A 17,020-nucleotide genomic window follows, 5' to 3' on the forward strand; every position below is an offset into this window, starting at 1 on the left:
TATGAGCAAATGCCATTTGTTTCTGGCAAGTTGAAAGTTGCCATAAAATAGAGATAACATTCTGACAATGATCTGTTTCAGGTCATGATCCTTTTGCAAGAGCAGTGACCTGTGACCGAGGCCAGTGTTTTGGACAGTGGGCAGCATATTTCTCTCTAGAATCACTTGTTAATCTAAAGGTTTTATTGTACCCTGAAGAGATTCAAGGCACCCTGTTCCAGATGAGGCAAAGCAGCCGTATAACATAAAAGATCCTCATCCATGTTTCACAGTACATACAGTGTTCTTTTCTCGATATGCTTACTTTTTACATTCTATGAACATAGAGCCAATGTCCCTTGGCAATCCTTTCAGAGTCTTTGTGGCTTGTGAACATGTGGTTTGGCAAATTCCAGTTTGGCTTTTTTTATTATTTGTTTTTAACAGTGGTGTCCTCCTTGGTTGTATATCAAATCCACTTTGGCTCAAATGACAGATGGTGTGATCACTGAGCTTTTTTTGAGAATTACCTTTAATCTCTTTAGAAGTTTTTGTGGGGTCTTTTTTTTTCTTTACAGTCCATATTATCTATCTCTTTGATTTGTCATAGCAATAGCAGCCATTCAAAATGGTCCTTCCCAGTCAAAAGCCAGCCGAATGGCAGCCCACTTATTGAAGGGGGACCAGCCAAGGGCCCATCAAGGAAAGTGGGGAACTTTTGAATGGCTACTCCTGTAAATTTTTCTCCTGTGGCTACAGCAAGGGAGGTTTGCTACAGTCAAATAGATCTTAAATTTCTGAATATGTGCTTGGAGATGGTCTTATAGCCTTTATATTTAACATGCTCTTTCCTTCACTTCCTCTGGTCCATGCTGAGTGTTGTACACGCTATGTCAACAAACAGCACAGTTTTATTACATTTTTATTTTTACAGGCAAGTCATTAAGAAAAAGTTCCTATTTACAATGGCGGCCTGACAAGTGGAGTACCCACTTAGCAAAAGCAAAGTGGAGCTAAAATAAATGCAGTACATTAGCAATACATACATAAAATACAAACACAAGAGCTAAAATAATAGAGCAGTGATTATAAATAGGCATACTGACTGATTGCGAGATTGTAGACACCTCTGATGCTAATTAGTGGACACACCTTAATTTAATGTCACTTTGGTCATATTATTTTCAGTCTTTTCTAAGGGTACAATCATTTTTCATCCAGGCATATTTTATGAGTTTATTTTTGAAGATCCTTCTGTTGCAGCATGGTTAAATGACAATGTCTACCTTTCATTTTTTCTGTTTCATATACTTCTTTTAAATTTTTATCATTTTTATAACATTCAACTTATTTCTATGATCATTGTGGATTTTTCTTTCACTAAAGATTGGGTACAAAAAATTATTATAGGTGTGTATTTTACAAAATAAACAATAAAAAGGACAATTTTAAAGCTAGATTTTGTTTAGTACACAGAGTGCAGATAAGCTGTACAATTCTTATTGTGCTCCATTTGATTTTTCATTGTTATTATTAGTGTACCTAAGTTAATATGCAACACAGTAATTAATCTTATGTGTTGAATTGCTAATGAATGGGCATAAATACAAATGTACTTGTGGGTTGATTAACATAGCAAAGCTATAGAGCAAATCTAGCCATCTCTATTGAATGATTTTTAAAAATCTGGATGCCTTGATGGTTAAGTTTACTGTTGGTATGATATGATTTCTGTATCTACTACAGTCTTGGTGATGTGTCTGGTAAAAATAGAAGCCAATCAAATTTGGCTTGCCATCTGCTTGCTGCCATGTATATGCTCTCATTTATTATAATGGCTGTGTGCTGCAGATACAGTTGAAAATGGGAGTTATAGTCTGCAGGGAGTAATGATTACTTAGCTCCACCTGTAGTGCTCTACCTGTGGTCTTGGGTGGATCTGTGTCTGTCTCTGTGTGGGTCAGGTTGATGAGTGTAGGATCTACAATATGAGTTAACCATTGGATTTGTTGAAACAGATTGCTGACACATAGTGAGCTGCAGAGGTAGGTAGTAAATAGTTACATTTAATCAATTACATTTACTTCAGCAACTTTTTGAAGTAGTACTTTAAGGAGAATTCTTTTCCACTGTATTCCCTACTTTTATTTAAGTAAGAAATTTGTGAAATATCACTATGCCTACTTCAGTAAAATTTCTGGCTAACTTAACTGTGAGTAAGTTGACATTATCCAGGATCAGCAGATATTGTCAGTGGAAGTTCTTCATCCATTCCTAACATAAATATTTCTCACTGTAATGATTGGATTTATAATTGTGACAGTTTGTGTACCTGTAATATTTGGCACCGGTCTGAGGAGCAGTCGATGTTTTCGCAGGGCTGGTACATCCCAAGGGTCACGCAGTTGAGCAGGATTACCATCATGCTGACACGCTCGAACCATGTGGAAACATATAGTCAAAGAAAATGTCCACTCACAGTTTACTAAATCAAAGAACAGAACTTTAGTACTTAAAAGATTATTCAACAGTTAAAAAACCCAGAATAATTTGTAACATTCAACTTTAATCAAGGTAATTAACTTAGAGATTACCTTTACAATATATTTAATTCTGTAAAAGTTCTGCAAAGCAAGTCTAGGAATGGGTGATTATGCAAATATTCATATGGCACAAAAGTTTGAACATCACTAGTAGCTAGGAAAAATGTTAAAACAGCAGAATCCAATATCAGATGTTGGTTGTAGAAAAATCAAGGTGTCACAGTATGATATAATATGAATTGTTTCTGTGGTAACTTAACAGCTTGGCCAGCAAGTGAATGAATGAAAATCTTCCCAAGAATATCAGGTTCTCCCTAAGGCTGTGTGCAGCCTCAAACACCGCCCCAGCTGCTGATAGCATATGATCTTCAAAAGGAAAGAAACCTGCTTACGAAACAGATCTCTTATAGAGTAAAACTGCAGGTTTGAAGAGAGAGAATTCCCAGAAAAGAATGCGATCACAACATGTTTCTTTTGGCCCTGCCTGAACCTTTCAACAAAGAAACAGGTTATTGTAGACATCACAGCGTGGATAAAGATAGGCTATGAGTGGGCAAATACAGGCATACGCATAAACACACACACACAGGTTTGCACACAAACACCCACTTACCAGTGCTTACATGAGCAAAAAAGCACACATGTGAAAAAACAACCAGCAGGTTCAGATACATAAATGCTCAAATTCACCCACCCACATTTAAGCACAGATTCTCACGTTTCCTTTCATAAGCATACACTCTTAGGCTCGTTCAGTCCTTGGATTAGTACATGCTAGCTGATAGGGATCATATTGAACAAAATCTTTAAAACTGCAGGGCAAGTTCTGACTGTTAAAGGAGGCTGTCGCATTTTCCAGCTGCTCTGCAACTCACTGCTCTGTCCCTGCTTTGCTGTGTCTTGTCTTTTTGAACCCTCTCTTCATTTCACCTGAGTTCAAACAATGGTTCTGGTCAGCTGGTCTCTCAATGCAGTTGATAAAATTTTCTCAACTGGAAGACAGGGAAAAGGGGACCCTTCCTGTCCTGCCAGGACATACTTCGTGGGATACACCAAGGACTCCTGGAAGGCTTGGAGGATGGTGTGTTTTAAAATGTTATCAGTGGAGGATATCGAAGATGTATGGATCTTAGGATTTATGATACTCGGATTTACAATAGGATACTAGGATTTCTCCTGTTTGGATTTGGAGGATACCTGATGTATCTACAATTACAGAGGATGTCTGCGGCAATTTGGGTATTGATCAGGCTCCCAGCAGCGGTTGATGCGCTCACAAAGGCTTTGAACGAGAAGGACCGTGAGCTGAGCTGTATGCTGGGTGTGACTGAACCAATTTTGGATAGGCACCCCTCAAACCCTCACAAATGTTGTGGCAGAAGGGCGCAGAATGCCCCCATACCCCTCTCCCCATAACCCCCCACACACACCTGTGAATATATGTTGTTTGCATTATAAAAACATCCCTTTTCACAGTTAAACAGTGTATGTGTGTATTGAATTAGTTTGGCTATGGGTTGAAACAGTTCCAGCCTTGTTTTTTGTACACCAACCTCAACAGGTTCTTTTAGAAAGGACATAACATTTCCAACACTTTCTTGTGAAGAACTCAGCTCGAAAAGTAGGAGCTACAACCTACTAATGACAAGGGTTGCTCCATGGAGTAATATTTTGTAACAATTATACTCAGGGTAATGGCCTCCTACCTTCCTGAGATGAAAGTGGCCGAGATGTGTTGACATTTACCCTAGAACATTGGATTGCCACTACCCTGCTTTGTGAGATGGCATCCAGGAGACAGAAGGCCTACTCTGTAAATGTCTACAATGCAAAACTGATCTGATATTACATAAAAATTGTTGTCTCCCTGTCTCTGTCCCCTTAAAAAGCCCTCCCTCTTCAGTTTCTGTTTGCTGGATCCTCGTCTAACCTCTCGTCTAACCCCTGGTCAATCGTCTGTCTGCCTTCCTCATCTCTTCCTGGTTCCTAGATTTTGGTTTTCCCCTGATGTCTCCTAGGTTCTGGTTCGTGAGTTTTTTTTTGTTGGATTTTTTGATTCCTGCCTCTGTGCCTGTGAACCTCCTGCCTCAGTGCCTGTGAACCTTATTAAACCACTTAAATTCACCTCTGCCAACTCGTCTCTGCATTTGGGTCCTCCTCAACCAACACCACTTTCTGACATTTTTACTATATGTTTTAACTAAGAAAAAAAAAAGAGTGTGACAAAATTGAAAGAATTGAAAGACGTTATTTTGGATTAATTTACAGCTAAAATGGATTTTGTAGACACAATACATTTTTCATGCTCCGCATCGTCAATCAAATCAAAGTTATTAACGTGGTTTGTATCATTCATAACTGCTTATTCTACTTTATATCACAACTGTGAATGTCAGCAAGGTAGCCAATGAAATATTCAGGTGTCAGTGTTGCCACATTGGGCGGTTTACCAGCCAATTGGGCAGTTTTCATTTTGAGGGTAAATATTGCTTTGGGGTGTGGAGATAATTTAGGCTGGTTCAGAGTCAGATCGGCGGTTTTTGAGTTAACCTATTAAAACACATGTCCACCAATCATTCATCATTACTGGTTCATAGCAAAGCCTCCCTGACCTTTCACCATCACTGATTGGCTAATGTCATCTGCCAGGGTGTTTACAACAGACAAGTGTAGTGGTGCCACAAATTATGCTAGTTTTAGCATCAGGTGAATCTGGTTTGATGAACCTTGCACAGTTGAAGGTGGAATCTTAAAGATGCTGGAGGAAACCACTGCTTTCGGGATTTTAGCGCTTGGTACAATTAAACTCTTCACCCTCCCTGTATCAAATGTGCCAGTTGAAATCCCATAGGTGTAGGTTTGCATAGGGGCCATAGGGATTTTTTTCCCTACCAGTAATTCAACGTGAATAACATGTTTATAATTTACAATATAGAGTTGTTGCAGCAGTCGCCTCTTTTCCTCTAGGAGCTCCGCTGCCTGGTAGCTTCTGCTGCCACTTCATCTGACTGCTTGCCTGGTCTTTCCTGTACCTTTCACTTAGCAGCTCATGTAACTGTGTTGCACTCTCATTGGTTATTTTGCCTTAAGTTACACCTCCTCTCTTCCTGATTCACTGTTTTCTGGTCCGTATGTGTGCGTGCGAGCGTGCTTGGAGTGTGAAATAAAAATGTTATTCACACTAGAATACAGCGCTTATATTATCTACAGTAAACCAGGTTGAAGCTACTAATTGCACTTCTGAAAAGAAGCAAGAGAGTGTTTTGATATTAGCATCTCAAAATAATATTTAATTCTGAAGTATAGTACATTTTATCAACAAAAAGCTTTTTTTTTTTTTCTTTTTATACAACTAAATATTGAATACTGAAAAATGGACACCCAAACATCTGCTATTTTTTGATTAGAAAGCATAATAAGGGTTCCACATAATAGTGCTATTTAATTGACTATTTCTACTTCTAGAAATAGGATAAAGAAAAACAGAGGAACACTATTTGCATTCATTTTATTTTACCGGAACATAGATTTCCACATGGTCCACAAGTAAATTACTACAAACATTACTGTAGTGTCTGGTAAAAATGATTGAATCTGGGTCTTTAGTTTGGATATTATTACAGATAAGATAGTGATATATATATATATATATATATATATATATATATATATATATATATATATATATATATATATATATATATATATATATATATATATATATATATATATATATATATATATATATTTATTATTATTATTATTATTATTTTTGTTAAAAGTGATTTTATATTTGAATAAACTTAGGCTCTATCTTGGTGTTGTGCTTTATAGATGCCATTAAAAAAGAAAATAGACATAAGGAGCTATTTTAAGAGTCAGTCAGTAAGTAACAGGATACTATAAAAGGTTGTGTTACATTTAATCATTTAATATCAAAAACACACTTGCATAATTTCCTATTATATGATAATAGAAAACACAGCTATCCAGTAATAATGATGCAGGGCAGCTTCAAGGTGATGCAGCTGGCCCTTCAGTGCTTCAGGTGACGTCTAAATAATTTTACTAATAAATTTAGGAGCAACTTTTTTTATTTAAATACAAAATAAATATAAATTTGTATTTTATATGGCTGAGTTTAGGGAACTCAAACAATGAGTGGTGATGCTGCAGCACAAGTAGAGAGTGAAGTGGCTTCAGGTGAGAGTTTAATTTTATTCAGTAATTGGATTCTGTGAAATCTGTTGGAGCTCACAAATGATGCCACATAAATTTTAGTACAGTAGTTTGCCTCATCAACATGTTGGTTTAGTTTGCTGTTATCTCCACATCAGATTTATTATGTAAGAAATGTGTTTGGAATGTCACAATAAAATTAAGTTTGCAACTAAGATTATACTTTGTTTGATGAATCGATTAATAATTGGATCGGATCAGCAACATTCCTCCCCGAGAGTACGGGGAGATTTCATTCAACCATGTCCTGATCACAAATAGTTATAGTTACTGGAGTAGAGGCTCAGCATTAAATATAAGAATTCAAAATAAACCATAATAAATTTAATTATTTCAGATAAGTAAAAATAAGCTTAGCATATTTGTGTGTGCACTTAGATCGTAGATGTAAAAAGAGGAGTATTAAGCAACACTGTCAGGTGTTGTTCTTGAAAGTTGATTGCACCATAAAAAAAAAAAAAAGTTTTCATCTGATTAAGTTATTCAACTTTTTCTGAAATATGTTTATGACATAAAATCTAATTTATTAAATTAAATAAACCGGGATGAAGTAGGCTTTAGTTAGTCACAATGAGTAGACAAAAGTGGGATTTGTTTCAGTCTGATATCATTATAAATTGACCTAATAAAGGTGACATAAATATTTATTATTTTGATGAGAGTAACAAACTGCTGAGTCCTTAGGGAGAGGTATCACTTTTTGGAAGAGGATTCCTAAATTGAGTTGCTTAATTCAGAAAAACTGTGACATATACTTTGACACACACACACAGCACATTAACACATGCCGCTCAGCAGTTCCCAAGATAGTATCGTGCAGGCAGCAATCACTGGAGGCGTGTGTTAACGACAGACTAATGACTGTCATTTACCAAATTTGGGGGAATGTCTTTATTTATCTGGAGGTTTAATATTTAATTGAAAAATACTTGTGTGTTCATATTTATATATTCTTAAAAAAACACTACACACACTATAACTTCAATAAAATCAAACTTCTGTGAAATCCACTTAGGAAGAAACACTGATTGACAATCAATTTCTCATGATGTGCAAATGGAATTGACAACTAGTGAGGGTTGTCCTTACAGCCCAACACTGTTTAGGACATTTGGCATTTGCCAGAGAGAAACAGGATTGGCAGATTCACCATTGTCACCCTGTGCTCTTCACAGATGAAAGCTGGTTCATGCTGATAACATGTGACAGACGTGACAGAGTCTGAAGACAAAATGGAGACCGATCTGCTGCCTGCAACATATTTCCATGACCGGCAGTGGGTTAGTAATGGTGGGGCGTGGCGTTTCCCTTGGAGGGTCCCACAGCCCTCCATAGGCTTGCCAGAGGTAGCATGACTGACATTACATGAGAGATGAGATCCTCAGACCCCTTGTGAGACCAAATGCTAGTGTGATTGGGCCTGAGTTCCTCCTAATGCAGGACAATGGTAGACCTCATGTGGCTGGATGCCTCTGCAATCCCTGCAAGATGAAGGCATTGAAGCAAAGGACTGCCCCACCCATCCTGACCCTTTCCCAACCTGAATCCAAATGAACACATCTGGGAAATTATGTCTCGACCCTTCCACAAATATCAGGTTACACCTCAGATTGTCCAGGAGTTGCCAGATGCTTTAGTCCAGGTCTGGGAGGAGACTTGGAGGCCACACACAACACTGAACCACAATAAAGCACACATACTACGAGCTGGCTTCTTTACATGTTGCTCTCCATGGTGGGACATAGGCCACGCAGCTCACCAGCAGGGGATAGACCTGGCGCTTTTGGCCAATGGGAAGGGTGCCAAATGCCGATTATTTACCGGTTTACCAATGTTTAAAAAATCTGGGTTAACCTACTATTTTCAGTGGGAAAGAGACTTTAGCTACTTTTTTGGAGATGTAACTAGTAACTAAAACTAGTTACTGTAAGTAATGTTGTCAACACTGGGTGGTCCTAGAAAGTTGAAAATGGTAAAAAAAACAAACCATTAGGTTTTGTTTTCCAAGTTTGAAGACATTTTGCTTCCCATCAAGGAAGCTATATCAATTGAAAATGCCTGGATTAGCGTTGAGTTACAGGCTTCATAGAGCAGCTTAGAAAACATGCAGATTAAACCCGAAGAACAGGTCCATCCCTTTGTAATGGGGAGTCGGTGAGGTATTTGTTAGCCTGCAATACCCGATACAGGCCAATGCCTCTGAAAAGGGAGTTGTTAGGGTCGTTGTTATTGTTGTTAAAATCAATTATCTAAAGGTTTTCTGATTTCTCATTAGGCAAATCAGTTCCTAAAATATAATTTTACCAGATTTACCTTGCTGTATTTCTGCAGTGAACTGGTTTAAAAATATATCAGTTTACTAAATGAGTTGAAAGCCAACTTAAACTAATTCCAAACTTAAACATAAACTTAGGTTCTCAAAAATAAATCCATGCCAAACTGTGACATCATTGCATCATTTTCATTGATTATGGTTTTTCAACCATTTTACATTCAATTTGTTTGTGCATATAATAGCACTAATTTAGTCAATAGTTTTTTTCAATTGAAATATGTTTGACCTGGAATGGATTGGTACCACAATCATCATACCACATGATGATTGGAGTCTTACATCTATTCTTTTTTTTTCAGTCTTTTTCATTATATCTAATACATATTTAAATCTGATTTACCTGCACACGAGGGGAAAAAAAACTACAGCTGTCCCCACAGATAATGTCACATAAAAAATATGAACAAAAAGATATGTCCTTAACTTTAGCCGTGGTAGGTGAAAAATGAAAGGGGAGAGGGTGAAAATAAAGTTGAAGGGCAGACCAGACAATAAAAGCTACAACAATATTAATTTAAATAAGTATTTCAAGATGCAGAAGACCCACTCAAGTCTTACCACATCCAGAGGCTGCTGTTCCAATTATTTTGAGTCATTGTCTTGTGTTTCGTTGTGCAAATTTAGGATGACCTCTCACCTACACATGCTCTGTTACACACAAACACTCATACTCATACCCTGTTGCCATCTCTACACAGGATCCAGTCTGTTACTTCAGCACCTGCGAGCCCGGTGGGCGATGTCATGATGACAGTAATACGTATTGGCAGCAAACAGCATGAAGGCAAAGTAGCAATGGGTGGCATGAACTGCACAGTTCTGTCTGGAGCAGAAAATGTAATGCAAAGGGAATCAACATGCAAGTAAAAGTCCCAAATAAAATCTCTGGGGTCAATATCTCTGCATGAGATTGCAGCCCAAAGTCAGTCTAACTTTATATTGTCCTTTTTCTGCCAGGAAACGCATGTACTAAATGTCAAATACTGTAAATATTTACAAAAAATAAATGTAGTCTTTCATGTATTTCAATCTGTTTCAGATTATTCAATTTTTTTTTTTGGTAAAATAGAACTATTGATGAATAAAAAATGTATTTAACACATGCATTCAATTCTTGTAAATTGAGAAAGTTTTTTTTATAGTGTATGTAGCTTAAAACACTTAACAATAAAAGGTCCTTATAACAAAAATAGTGAACCGAGGCTAGTCTGTAGTATATACTCTAAAGTCCTTCACTTCATATTCTTTCATTCACCTTTTCACAGTCTGATGTTAAGTAATTACTTGCCCAACAACACAACAGGAGAGACAGAGGCTAGAATTAGTAACTCACTATTTGAAGGACAAACTCTTACAATAACTCCTCAGGCACCAACTATACCTTAACTGTCGGCTTGGGTATCAAGTCTTCAGTTAGCTGCTCAACAGACATGTTGCTTGAAGCCTGCAAGCTATTTCCTAGCTTGAAGCCTATTTCGAAAACAGTTACCCTAACAATAACTATAGTTGGATCTCATTAATTTTCATAACTGCTTGTAAATGTTTGTAATTGCTTTTCATTACTANACTTTTTTGGAGATGTAACTAGTAACTAAAACTAGTTACTGTAAGTAATGTTGTCAACACTGGGTGGTCCTAGAAAGTTGAAAATGGTAAAAAACAAACCATTAGGTTTTGTTTTCCAAGTTTGAAGACATTTTGCTTCCCATCAAGGAAGCTACAATTGAAAATGTCTGGATTAGCGTTGAGTTCCAGGCTTCATAGAGCAGCGCAGTAAAACCTTGATTTGGCTTAGAAAACATGCAGATTAAACCCGAAGAACAGGTCCGCCCCTTTGTAATGGGGAGTCTGTGAGGTCTTTGTTAGCCTGCAATACCCGATACTAACCAATGCCTCTGAAAAGGGAGTTGTTAGGGTCGTTGTTATTGTTGTTAAAATCAATTATCCAAAGGTTTTCTGATTTCTCATTAGGCAAATCAGTTCCTAAAATATAATTTTACCAGATTTACCTTGCTGTATTTCTGCAGTGAACTGGTTTAAAAATATATCAGTTTACTAAATGAGTTGAAAGCCAACTTAAACTAATTCCAAACTTAAACATAAACTTAGGTTCTCAAAAATAAATCCATGCCAAACTGTGACATCATTGCATCATTTTCATTGATTATGGTTTTTCAACCATTTTACATTCAATTTGTTTGTGCATATAATAGCACTAATTTAGTCAATAGTTTTTTTCAATTGAAATATGTTTGACCTGGAATGGATTGGTACCACAATCATCATACCACATGATGATTGGAGTCTTACATCTATTCTTTTTTTTTCAGTCTTTTTCATTATATCTAATACATATTTAAATCTGATTTACCTGCACACGAGGGGAAAAAAAACTACAGCTGTCCCCACAGATAATGTCACATAAAAAATATGAACAAAAAGATATGTCCTTAACTTTAGCCGTGGTAGGTGAAAAATGAAAGGGGAGAGGGTGAAAATAAAGCTGAAGGGCAGACCAGACAATAAAAGCTACAACAATATTAATTTAAATAAGTATTTCAAGATGCAGAAGACCCACTCAAGTCTTACCACATCCAGAGGCTGCTGTTCCAATTATTTTGAGTCATTGTCTTGTGTTTCGTTGTGCAAATTTAGGATGACCTCTCACCTACACATGCTCTGTTACACACAAACACTCATACTCATACCCTGTTGCCATCTCTACACAGGATCCAGTCTGTTACTTCAGCACCTGCGAGCCCGGTGGGCGATGTCATGATGACAGTAATACGTATTGGCAGCAAACAGCATGAAGGCAAAGTAGCAATGGGTGGCATGAACTGCACAGTTCTGTCTGGAGCAGAAAATGTAATGCAAAGGGAATCAACATGCAAGTAAAAGTCCCAAATAAAATCTCTGGGGTCAATATCTCTGCATGAGATTGCAGCCCAAAGTCAGTCTAACTTTATATTGTCCTTTTTCTGCCAGGAAACGCATGTACTAAATGTCAAATACTGTAAATATTTACAAAAAATAAATGTAGTCTTTCATGTATTTCAATCTGTTTCAGATTATTCAATTTTTTTTTTTGGTAAAATAGAACTATTGATGAATAAAAAATGTATTTAACACATGCATTCAATTCTTGTAAATTGAGAAAGTTTTTTTTATAGTGTATGTAGCTTAAAACACTTAACAATAAAAGGTCCTTATAACAAAAATAGTGAACCGAGGCTAGTCTGTAGTATATACTCTAAAGTCCTTCACTTCATATTCTTTCATTCACCTTTTCACAGTCTGATGTTAAGTAATTACTTGCCCAACAACACAACAGGAGAGACAGAGGCTAGAATAAGTAACTCACTAGTTGAAGGACAAACCCTTACAATAACTCCTCAGGCACCAACTATACCTTAACTGTCGGCTTGGGTATCAAGTCTTCAGTTAGCTGCTCAACAGACATGTTGCTTGAAGCCTGCAAGCTATTTCCTAGCTTGAAGCCTATTTCGAAAACAGTTACCCTAACAATAACTATAGTTGGATCTCATTAATTTTCATAACTGCTTGTAAATGTTTGTAATTGCTTTTCATTACTAAACAGCCATTTAATAGTAATGTTAGATTGGATTTTATTGAGTGAGAATCATATTATGAAAAAATAGCCTATCTTAAACCTTTTGCTTTTTAAATGCTTTTATGTGCTGATAGCTAAAAAGAGCATGTCCAAAAGGAAAGAAAAAATGAAAAAAACATCCATTGGATGATTTTTTATTTTTTTTTTACTGTAATTTTTTTAGTATTATAATATGATAAAAGGAAATATCGATACAACTGTGCAGATTTATGTTTACTTGATGTTAAAATTACTTCAACACACGACAAGGTCTGCTTACTCTACAATTACTCTTGTGTACAAAAAGCAGACCCCTTACTCAATATTGGGTTTATGCTAACTCTTCTTCTTATAACCTCACTTAATTTAATTTATGAATTCAATTTATTCAAAAGATTTCTTTACAATGCACACTAATGAATACTGTCATCCAGATTCATAGCAAATTTAGTAGGCATGCAAGGTTATATCCTAAGAAAAGGCTGGTTTATTTGGTTGCTGAGATTTGGTTAAATTAAAAAAGTAAAAAAAAAAAAATCAGCTTTTACTGATAAAATTAATTTATTGAACATTTACATACTGACACTCAAATAACCCTCACTATGAAAGGAACTAAGAAAGAAATAAGTGGGAATATAATCCTATTTATATGTATTCCTCTTGTGTGGACAGCCCTGCCGACAATATTATCAGTAAGGTGTCCTGGGAGGCACATTGTTCCTGTCAGCATTACACCAATTTATGCACATGTGGTAGCAAACAATTCAGAAAAGAAAAAAGACAGATTTTACAAAGGGAAGCCGTGATCCATGTTCTTAAAAGAATTATTTCTCCTATTTAAATATAGCTGAAATATTTAATTCTGGATGCACCGAAAAAGAATATACTTTTTTTCTCCCGTTTTTTTATACAACTATACAAAACGGACAACCTCATGTCTTGTTGCCAGAATGATGCTTAGATAAAGGGACACAACTATTGTGATTAAAACTGATGCATTGAAATAATTGAAATATTTTTTTTTTATTATTATTAGCAAAAAAACACAAGGAGTAGAAAAAACAAGAAGTTGAGAGAGGGGGTAGGCAGGGCAACACAAGATAGGTATAGATAATGAAAGCAGTTTCATAGTGTTTGTAAACTAAATCTGACCAAAATAGTAAATATATTTTTGTTTTGCAATAACATATGCTTACAATGTTGATATTGTCCATTCCTGCATGGAAATGTCCATTTACGTGACAATTCTTCCCTTACTGGCAGGATACCCACAAGAAATATCTTGAGTTCATTTAACCACTAGAAAATTTCCCTGATGACATACCATAACAGTAGGAACAGTTTTATTTCCTTGAAAAACATTAATACATTTGAATGCGAACTAAATGTACAGAAACTCATTTTCAGACTTGATCTAAACTATTTTAATAACTGGCAACTGAGGCCAAATCAAGACAAGGCCATGGATAACTTTTATTGACTTGAATAAAATAATTTTGACTTTCATGTTTAATTGATGGCAGCAGGAAATGTATGCAATTGTAATCAACTTTAAACTTTAATTTAACCCTTTATTACTAAAGCAGGGTCGCAGAGGCAGCAGTGCAAGCAGAGATGCCCAGATTTCCTGATCCACACACACATCCTCCAGTTGCACTTGGGGGACCCCAAAGTCCCACTAGGCTCGAGCATCTGTTCCGGGACTAAAACATCATTTTAAGAGCAGACAACTCCCTAGATCAGCGTTGATGCATCTATAAGCCTGTAGCCTATTTTCCTAAATTTACTTTGGTTTGGAATTCTTGCGCTGTTTGGGGGATGTGACGTCAAGAGCGTGCATGTGGAATGGGTCCAACCTAACACACAGCTAATAACCGCAATAGCACTAGGATAGCGCTAGGAAAACCGATTTTGTGGATACTCTGAAGTGACCAGGATCCAGCACAACTCAGGCACAAATGGCAATTCCACGTAAAGAAATAAAAAAATAGCGCCTCAACTACAAACGCAAGCTACGAGATCCAGCAGAAATGTGCTGCAGTTCTATGTTTTGGCCACAGAAGACAGTATCATTAGAAAAGTTAATGCCTCTTTAAGTCAAGAGAGTCTGACTGCATATACTGCACTGTCAGGACCAGAAGTTTATTCCGGAAGTTGTATTCAAAGCTTTGAAGAATAGCGCACAGTAGGGATGGGAATCGAAAACTGGTTCCTGTTCAGAACCGGTTCTTTGTGTTCCAATTCCATGGCACAGTTTGGCAGCTCACTTAACGGTTAATGTGGTTCCTAGTAAATCATATGCCATTTCTGAAAAATAAACCAGTTTCCTACCTGTCTTTGAGGTTATTAAACATGCTACAAAGTTACTCCACAGTTCGGGGAGCGAGAGAAAGGTGATGCTCATTTATTGAAATCAGGGGGAGATGAGTTTATTTCCTGAAATTGCACAGTAATGATTTTTCATTAAACGGATGCCTTCTCCATTAGATTTAGATGACTGTGAGCAGACATGTAGCCTGGCTGGCCCAGAGGCTGGCAGCTCCCATTCACTGCCTTCTGTTTTCGCCGAGGCAGCCAGAAATAGAATGTCCCAGGCGAAGCTGGACGAAAGTCACCGTGCACTCACCAAGTTCATTGTTTCACAGAATCGGTAAGAGAATCGACAAGGAATTGAATCATTGCACAGAATCGATAAGGGAATCGGAATCATGAAAATCGTTTCAATTCCCAACCCTAGCGCACAGTATGTGTTTGCTGCCAGATTAGAGTTTATGACAGTGTTAAACTGGATACGTTTAAATTATAGTAAATTACAGTAAGCAAAAAAAAGGACAGCCAAAAACCATTGTCGTCTAGAAAAAGACTTTTAGACTAAATGCCCTTTTCCATTCAGCGCTCCAAATGAAGAGATTTATTTCTATGTAGCACATATCTATAATTCCAGATAGGAGTTTGATGGGGAGTAAAATTGTGTACATATGGCTCCAGCATAACAACACTTGTTTGTGAAAGGAAGCTAGCTCCACAGGGAGTTTTTCGATGAAAGCTTTCACCCTAGAAAGGCTTTGAATAAACTTCCCGTTCTAACAGCAAGGGAGACCTCACAATGCAGGTCTGCAGCCAGGGTCCTGACAGTGCAGGTCTGGGTGACCTGACAGTACAGGTCTGCATTCAGACCCTCTCCTTTAAGTGGCAAAGCAACAATAAATTGGGTGTTTAGTGACAAGCTAGTAACAAATTCACACTAATATCACAACTTTTCATTCAGATGTAACAGAAAAAAGAATACATTTGGCTATTTTCAGGACCAATAAGTCCCTTAAAATTAATTGTAGGAGGGGACAGAGATCTAAGAAAACTGGTGACGCCTCAGTTCATAATGCACTGTAAAAAATAATGGCTGTCCAAAGCAGAAGGATCAAAATGTGTATTTTCAGTATTCTTCTGATTTTAGCATATATCTGCTTAAGACATCATGATAAACATGAAAAAGTGAAAGCTTGACAAGAACCAGTCTTACAAAAATAAACAATAAAGTACTAATTACTTCTTCAAAAAAGTAACTAGATTAGTAACTCAGTTACTGCTCAGTAAGACACTTTTTGCAAAACAAAGTAACTATGTAATTATTTTTATGTTTAAAAATGTTTAGACTTTCTAACTTTCTTGTTATTGGAATTTTAAATCTAAGAGGGGTTCATTATTGTAAAGTATGGTTAATTGTATTAATTAATAACAAAGAATAAAGTTTTTGCTGCAGCGTTGGTCTTGCTTATATCAGGTAGATATAATCCAGCTTTTACTGATAACTGTAGAGTTTGCTCTACTAATCCCATAGAATAAGCCAATTAGACACCTGTTTTTGCAGGCAGCACACACACTATCATGCATCACATCTGGACAACTCGAAAGCTTTGAATTGTCCAGATGTGATTCAACTCAGCCTAATTAAGTTGACAAGTTGATAGTTTGGTGAATGCACTACTCCAAATTCTGCAAAAACAACAAATCAATGTGGGCTGCATGGTGCCACAGTCTGTAGAATTGTTCTGTAGCAAGAAGGTTCTGAGTTTGTTCCCCAACCCTGGATGTTTCTGCATCAAGTTTGCATGTACTCTCCAAGTACTCCATCTTCTGTCCACAGTTCAGAAACAAGATTGTTAGTTTGATTGGCTTCTCTAAATTGTCCTTAGGTGTGAGTGTGTGTGTCTCTGTGTTGCCTTGCAAAGGACTGGTGACCTGTCCAGGGTATACCCACCTTTTCTCCCATTGACTGCTGGAGATAGCCACAAGCGCCAGCGCGACCCAGAG

General features: G+C 36.9%; 1 protein-coding gene across 1 annotated transcript in view; it reads right to left on the reverse strand.

The window, feature by feature from the left end:
* Positions 1-17,020, reverse strand: part of cacna1i (calcium channel, voltage-dependent, T type, alpha 1I subunit) — a 223,517-nt gene that overhangs the window by 131,982 nt on the left and 74,515 nt on the right. The window contains exon 3 of the mRNA XM_015374068.1: positions 2,312-2,423. Coding sequence (XP_015229554.1) covers positions 2,312-2,423 — 112 coding nt within the window. The remainder of the gene's footprint in view (positions 1-2,311; positions 2,424-17,020) is intronic.

The sequence above is a fragment of the Cyprinodon variegatus genome, unplaced genomic scaffold (genome assembly GCF_000732505.1).
Source record: "Cyprinodon variegatus isolate N-32 unplaced genomic scaffold, C_variegatus-1.0 Scaffold96, whole genome shotgun sequence".
NCBI classification, from domain to species: domain Eukaryota; kingdom Metazoa; phylum Chordata; class Actinopteri; order Cyprinodontiformes; family Cyprinodontidae; genus Cyprinodon; species Cyprinodon variegatus.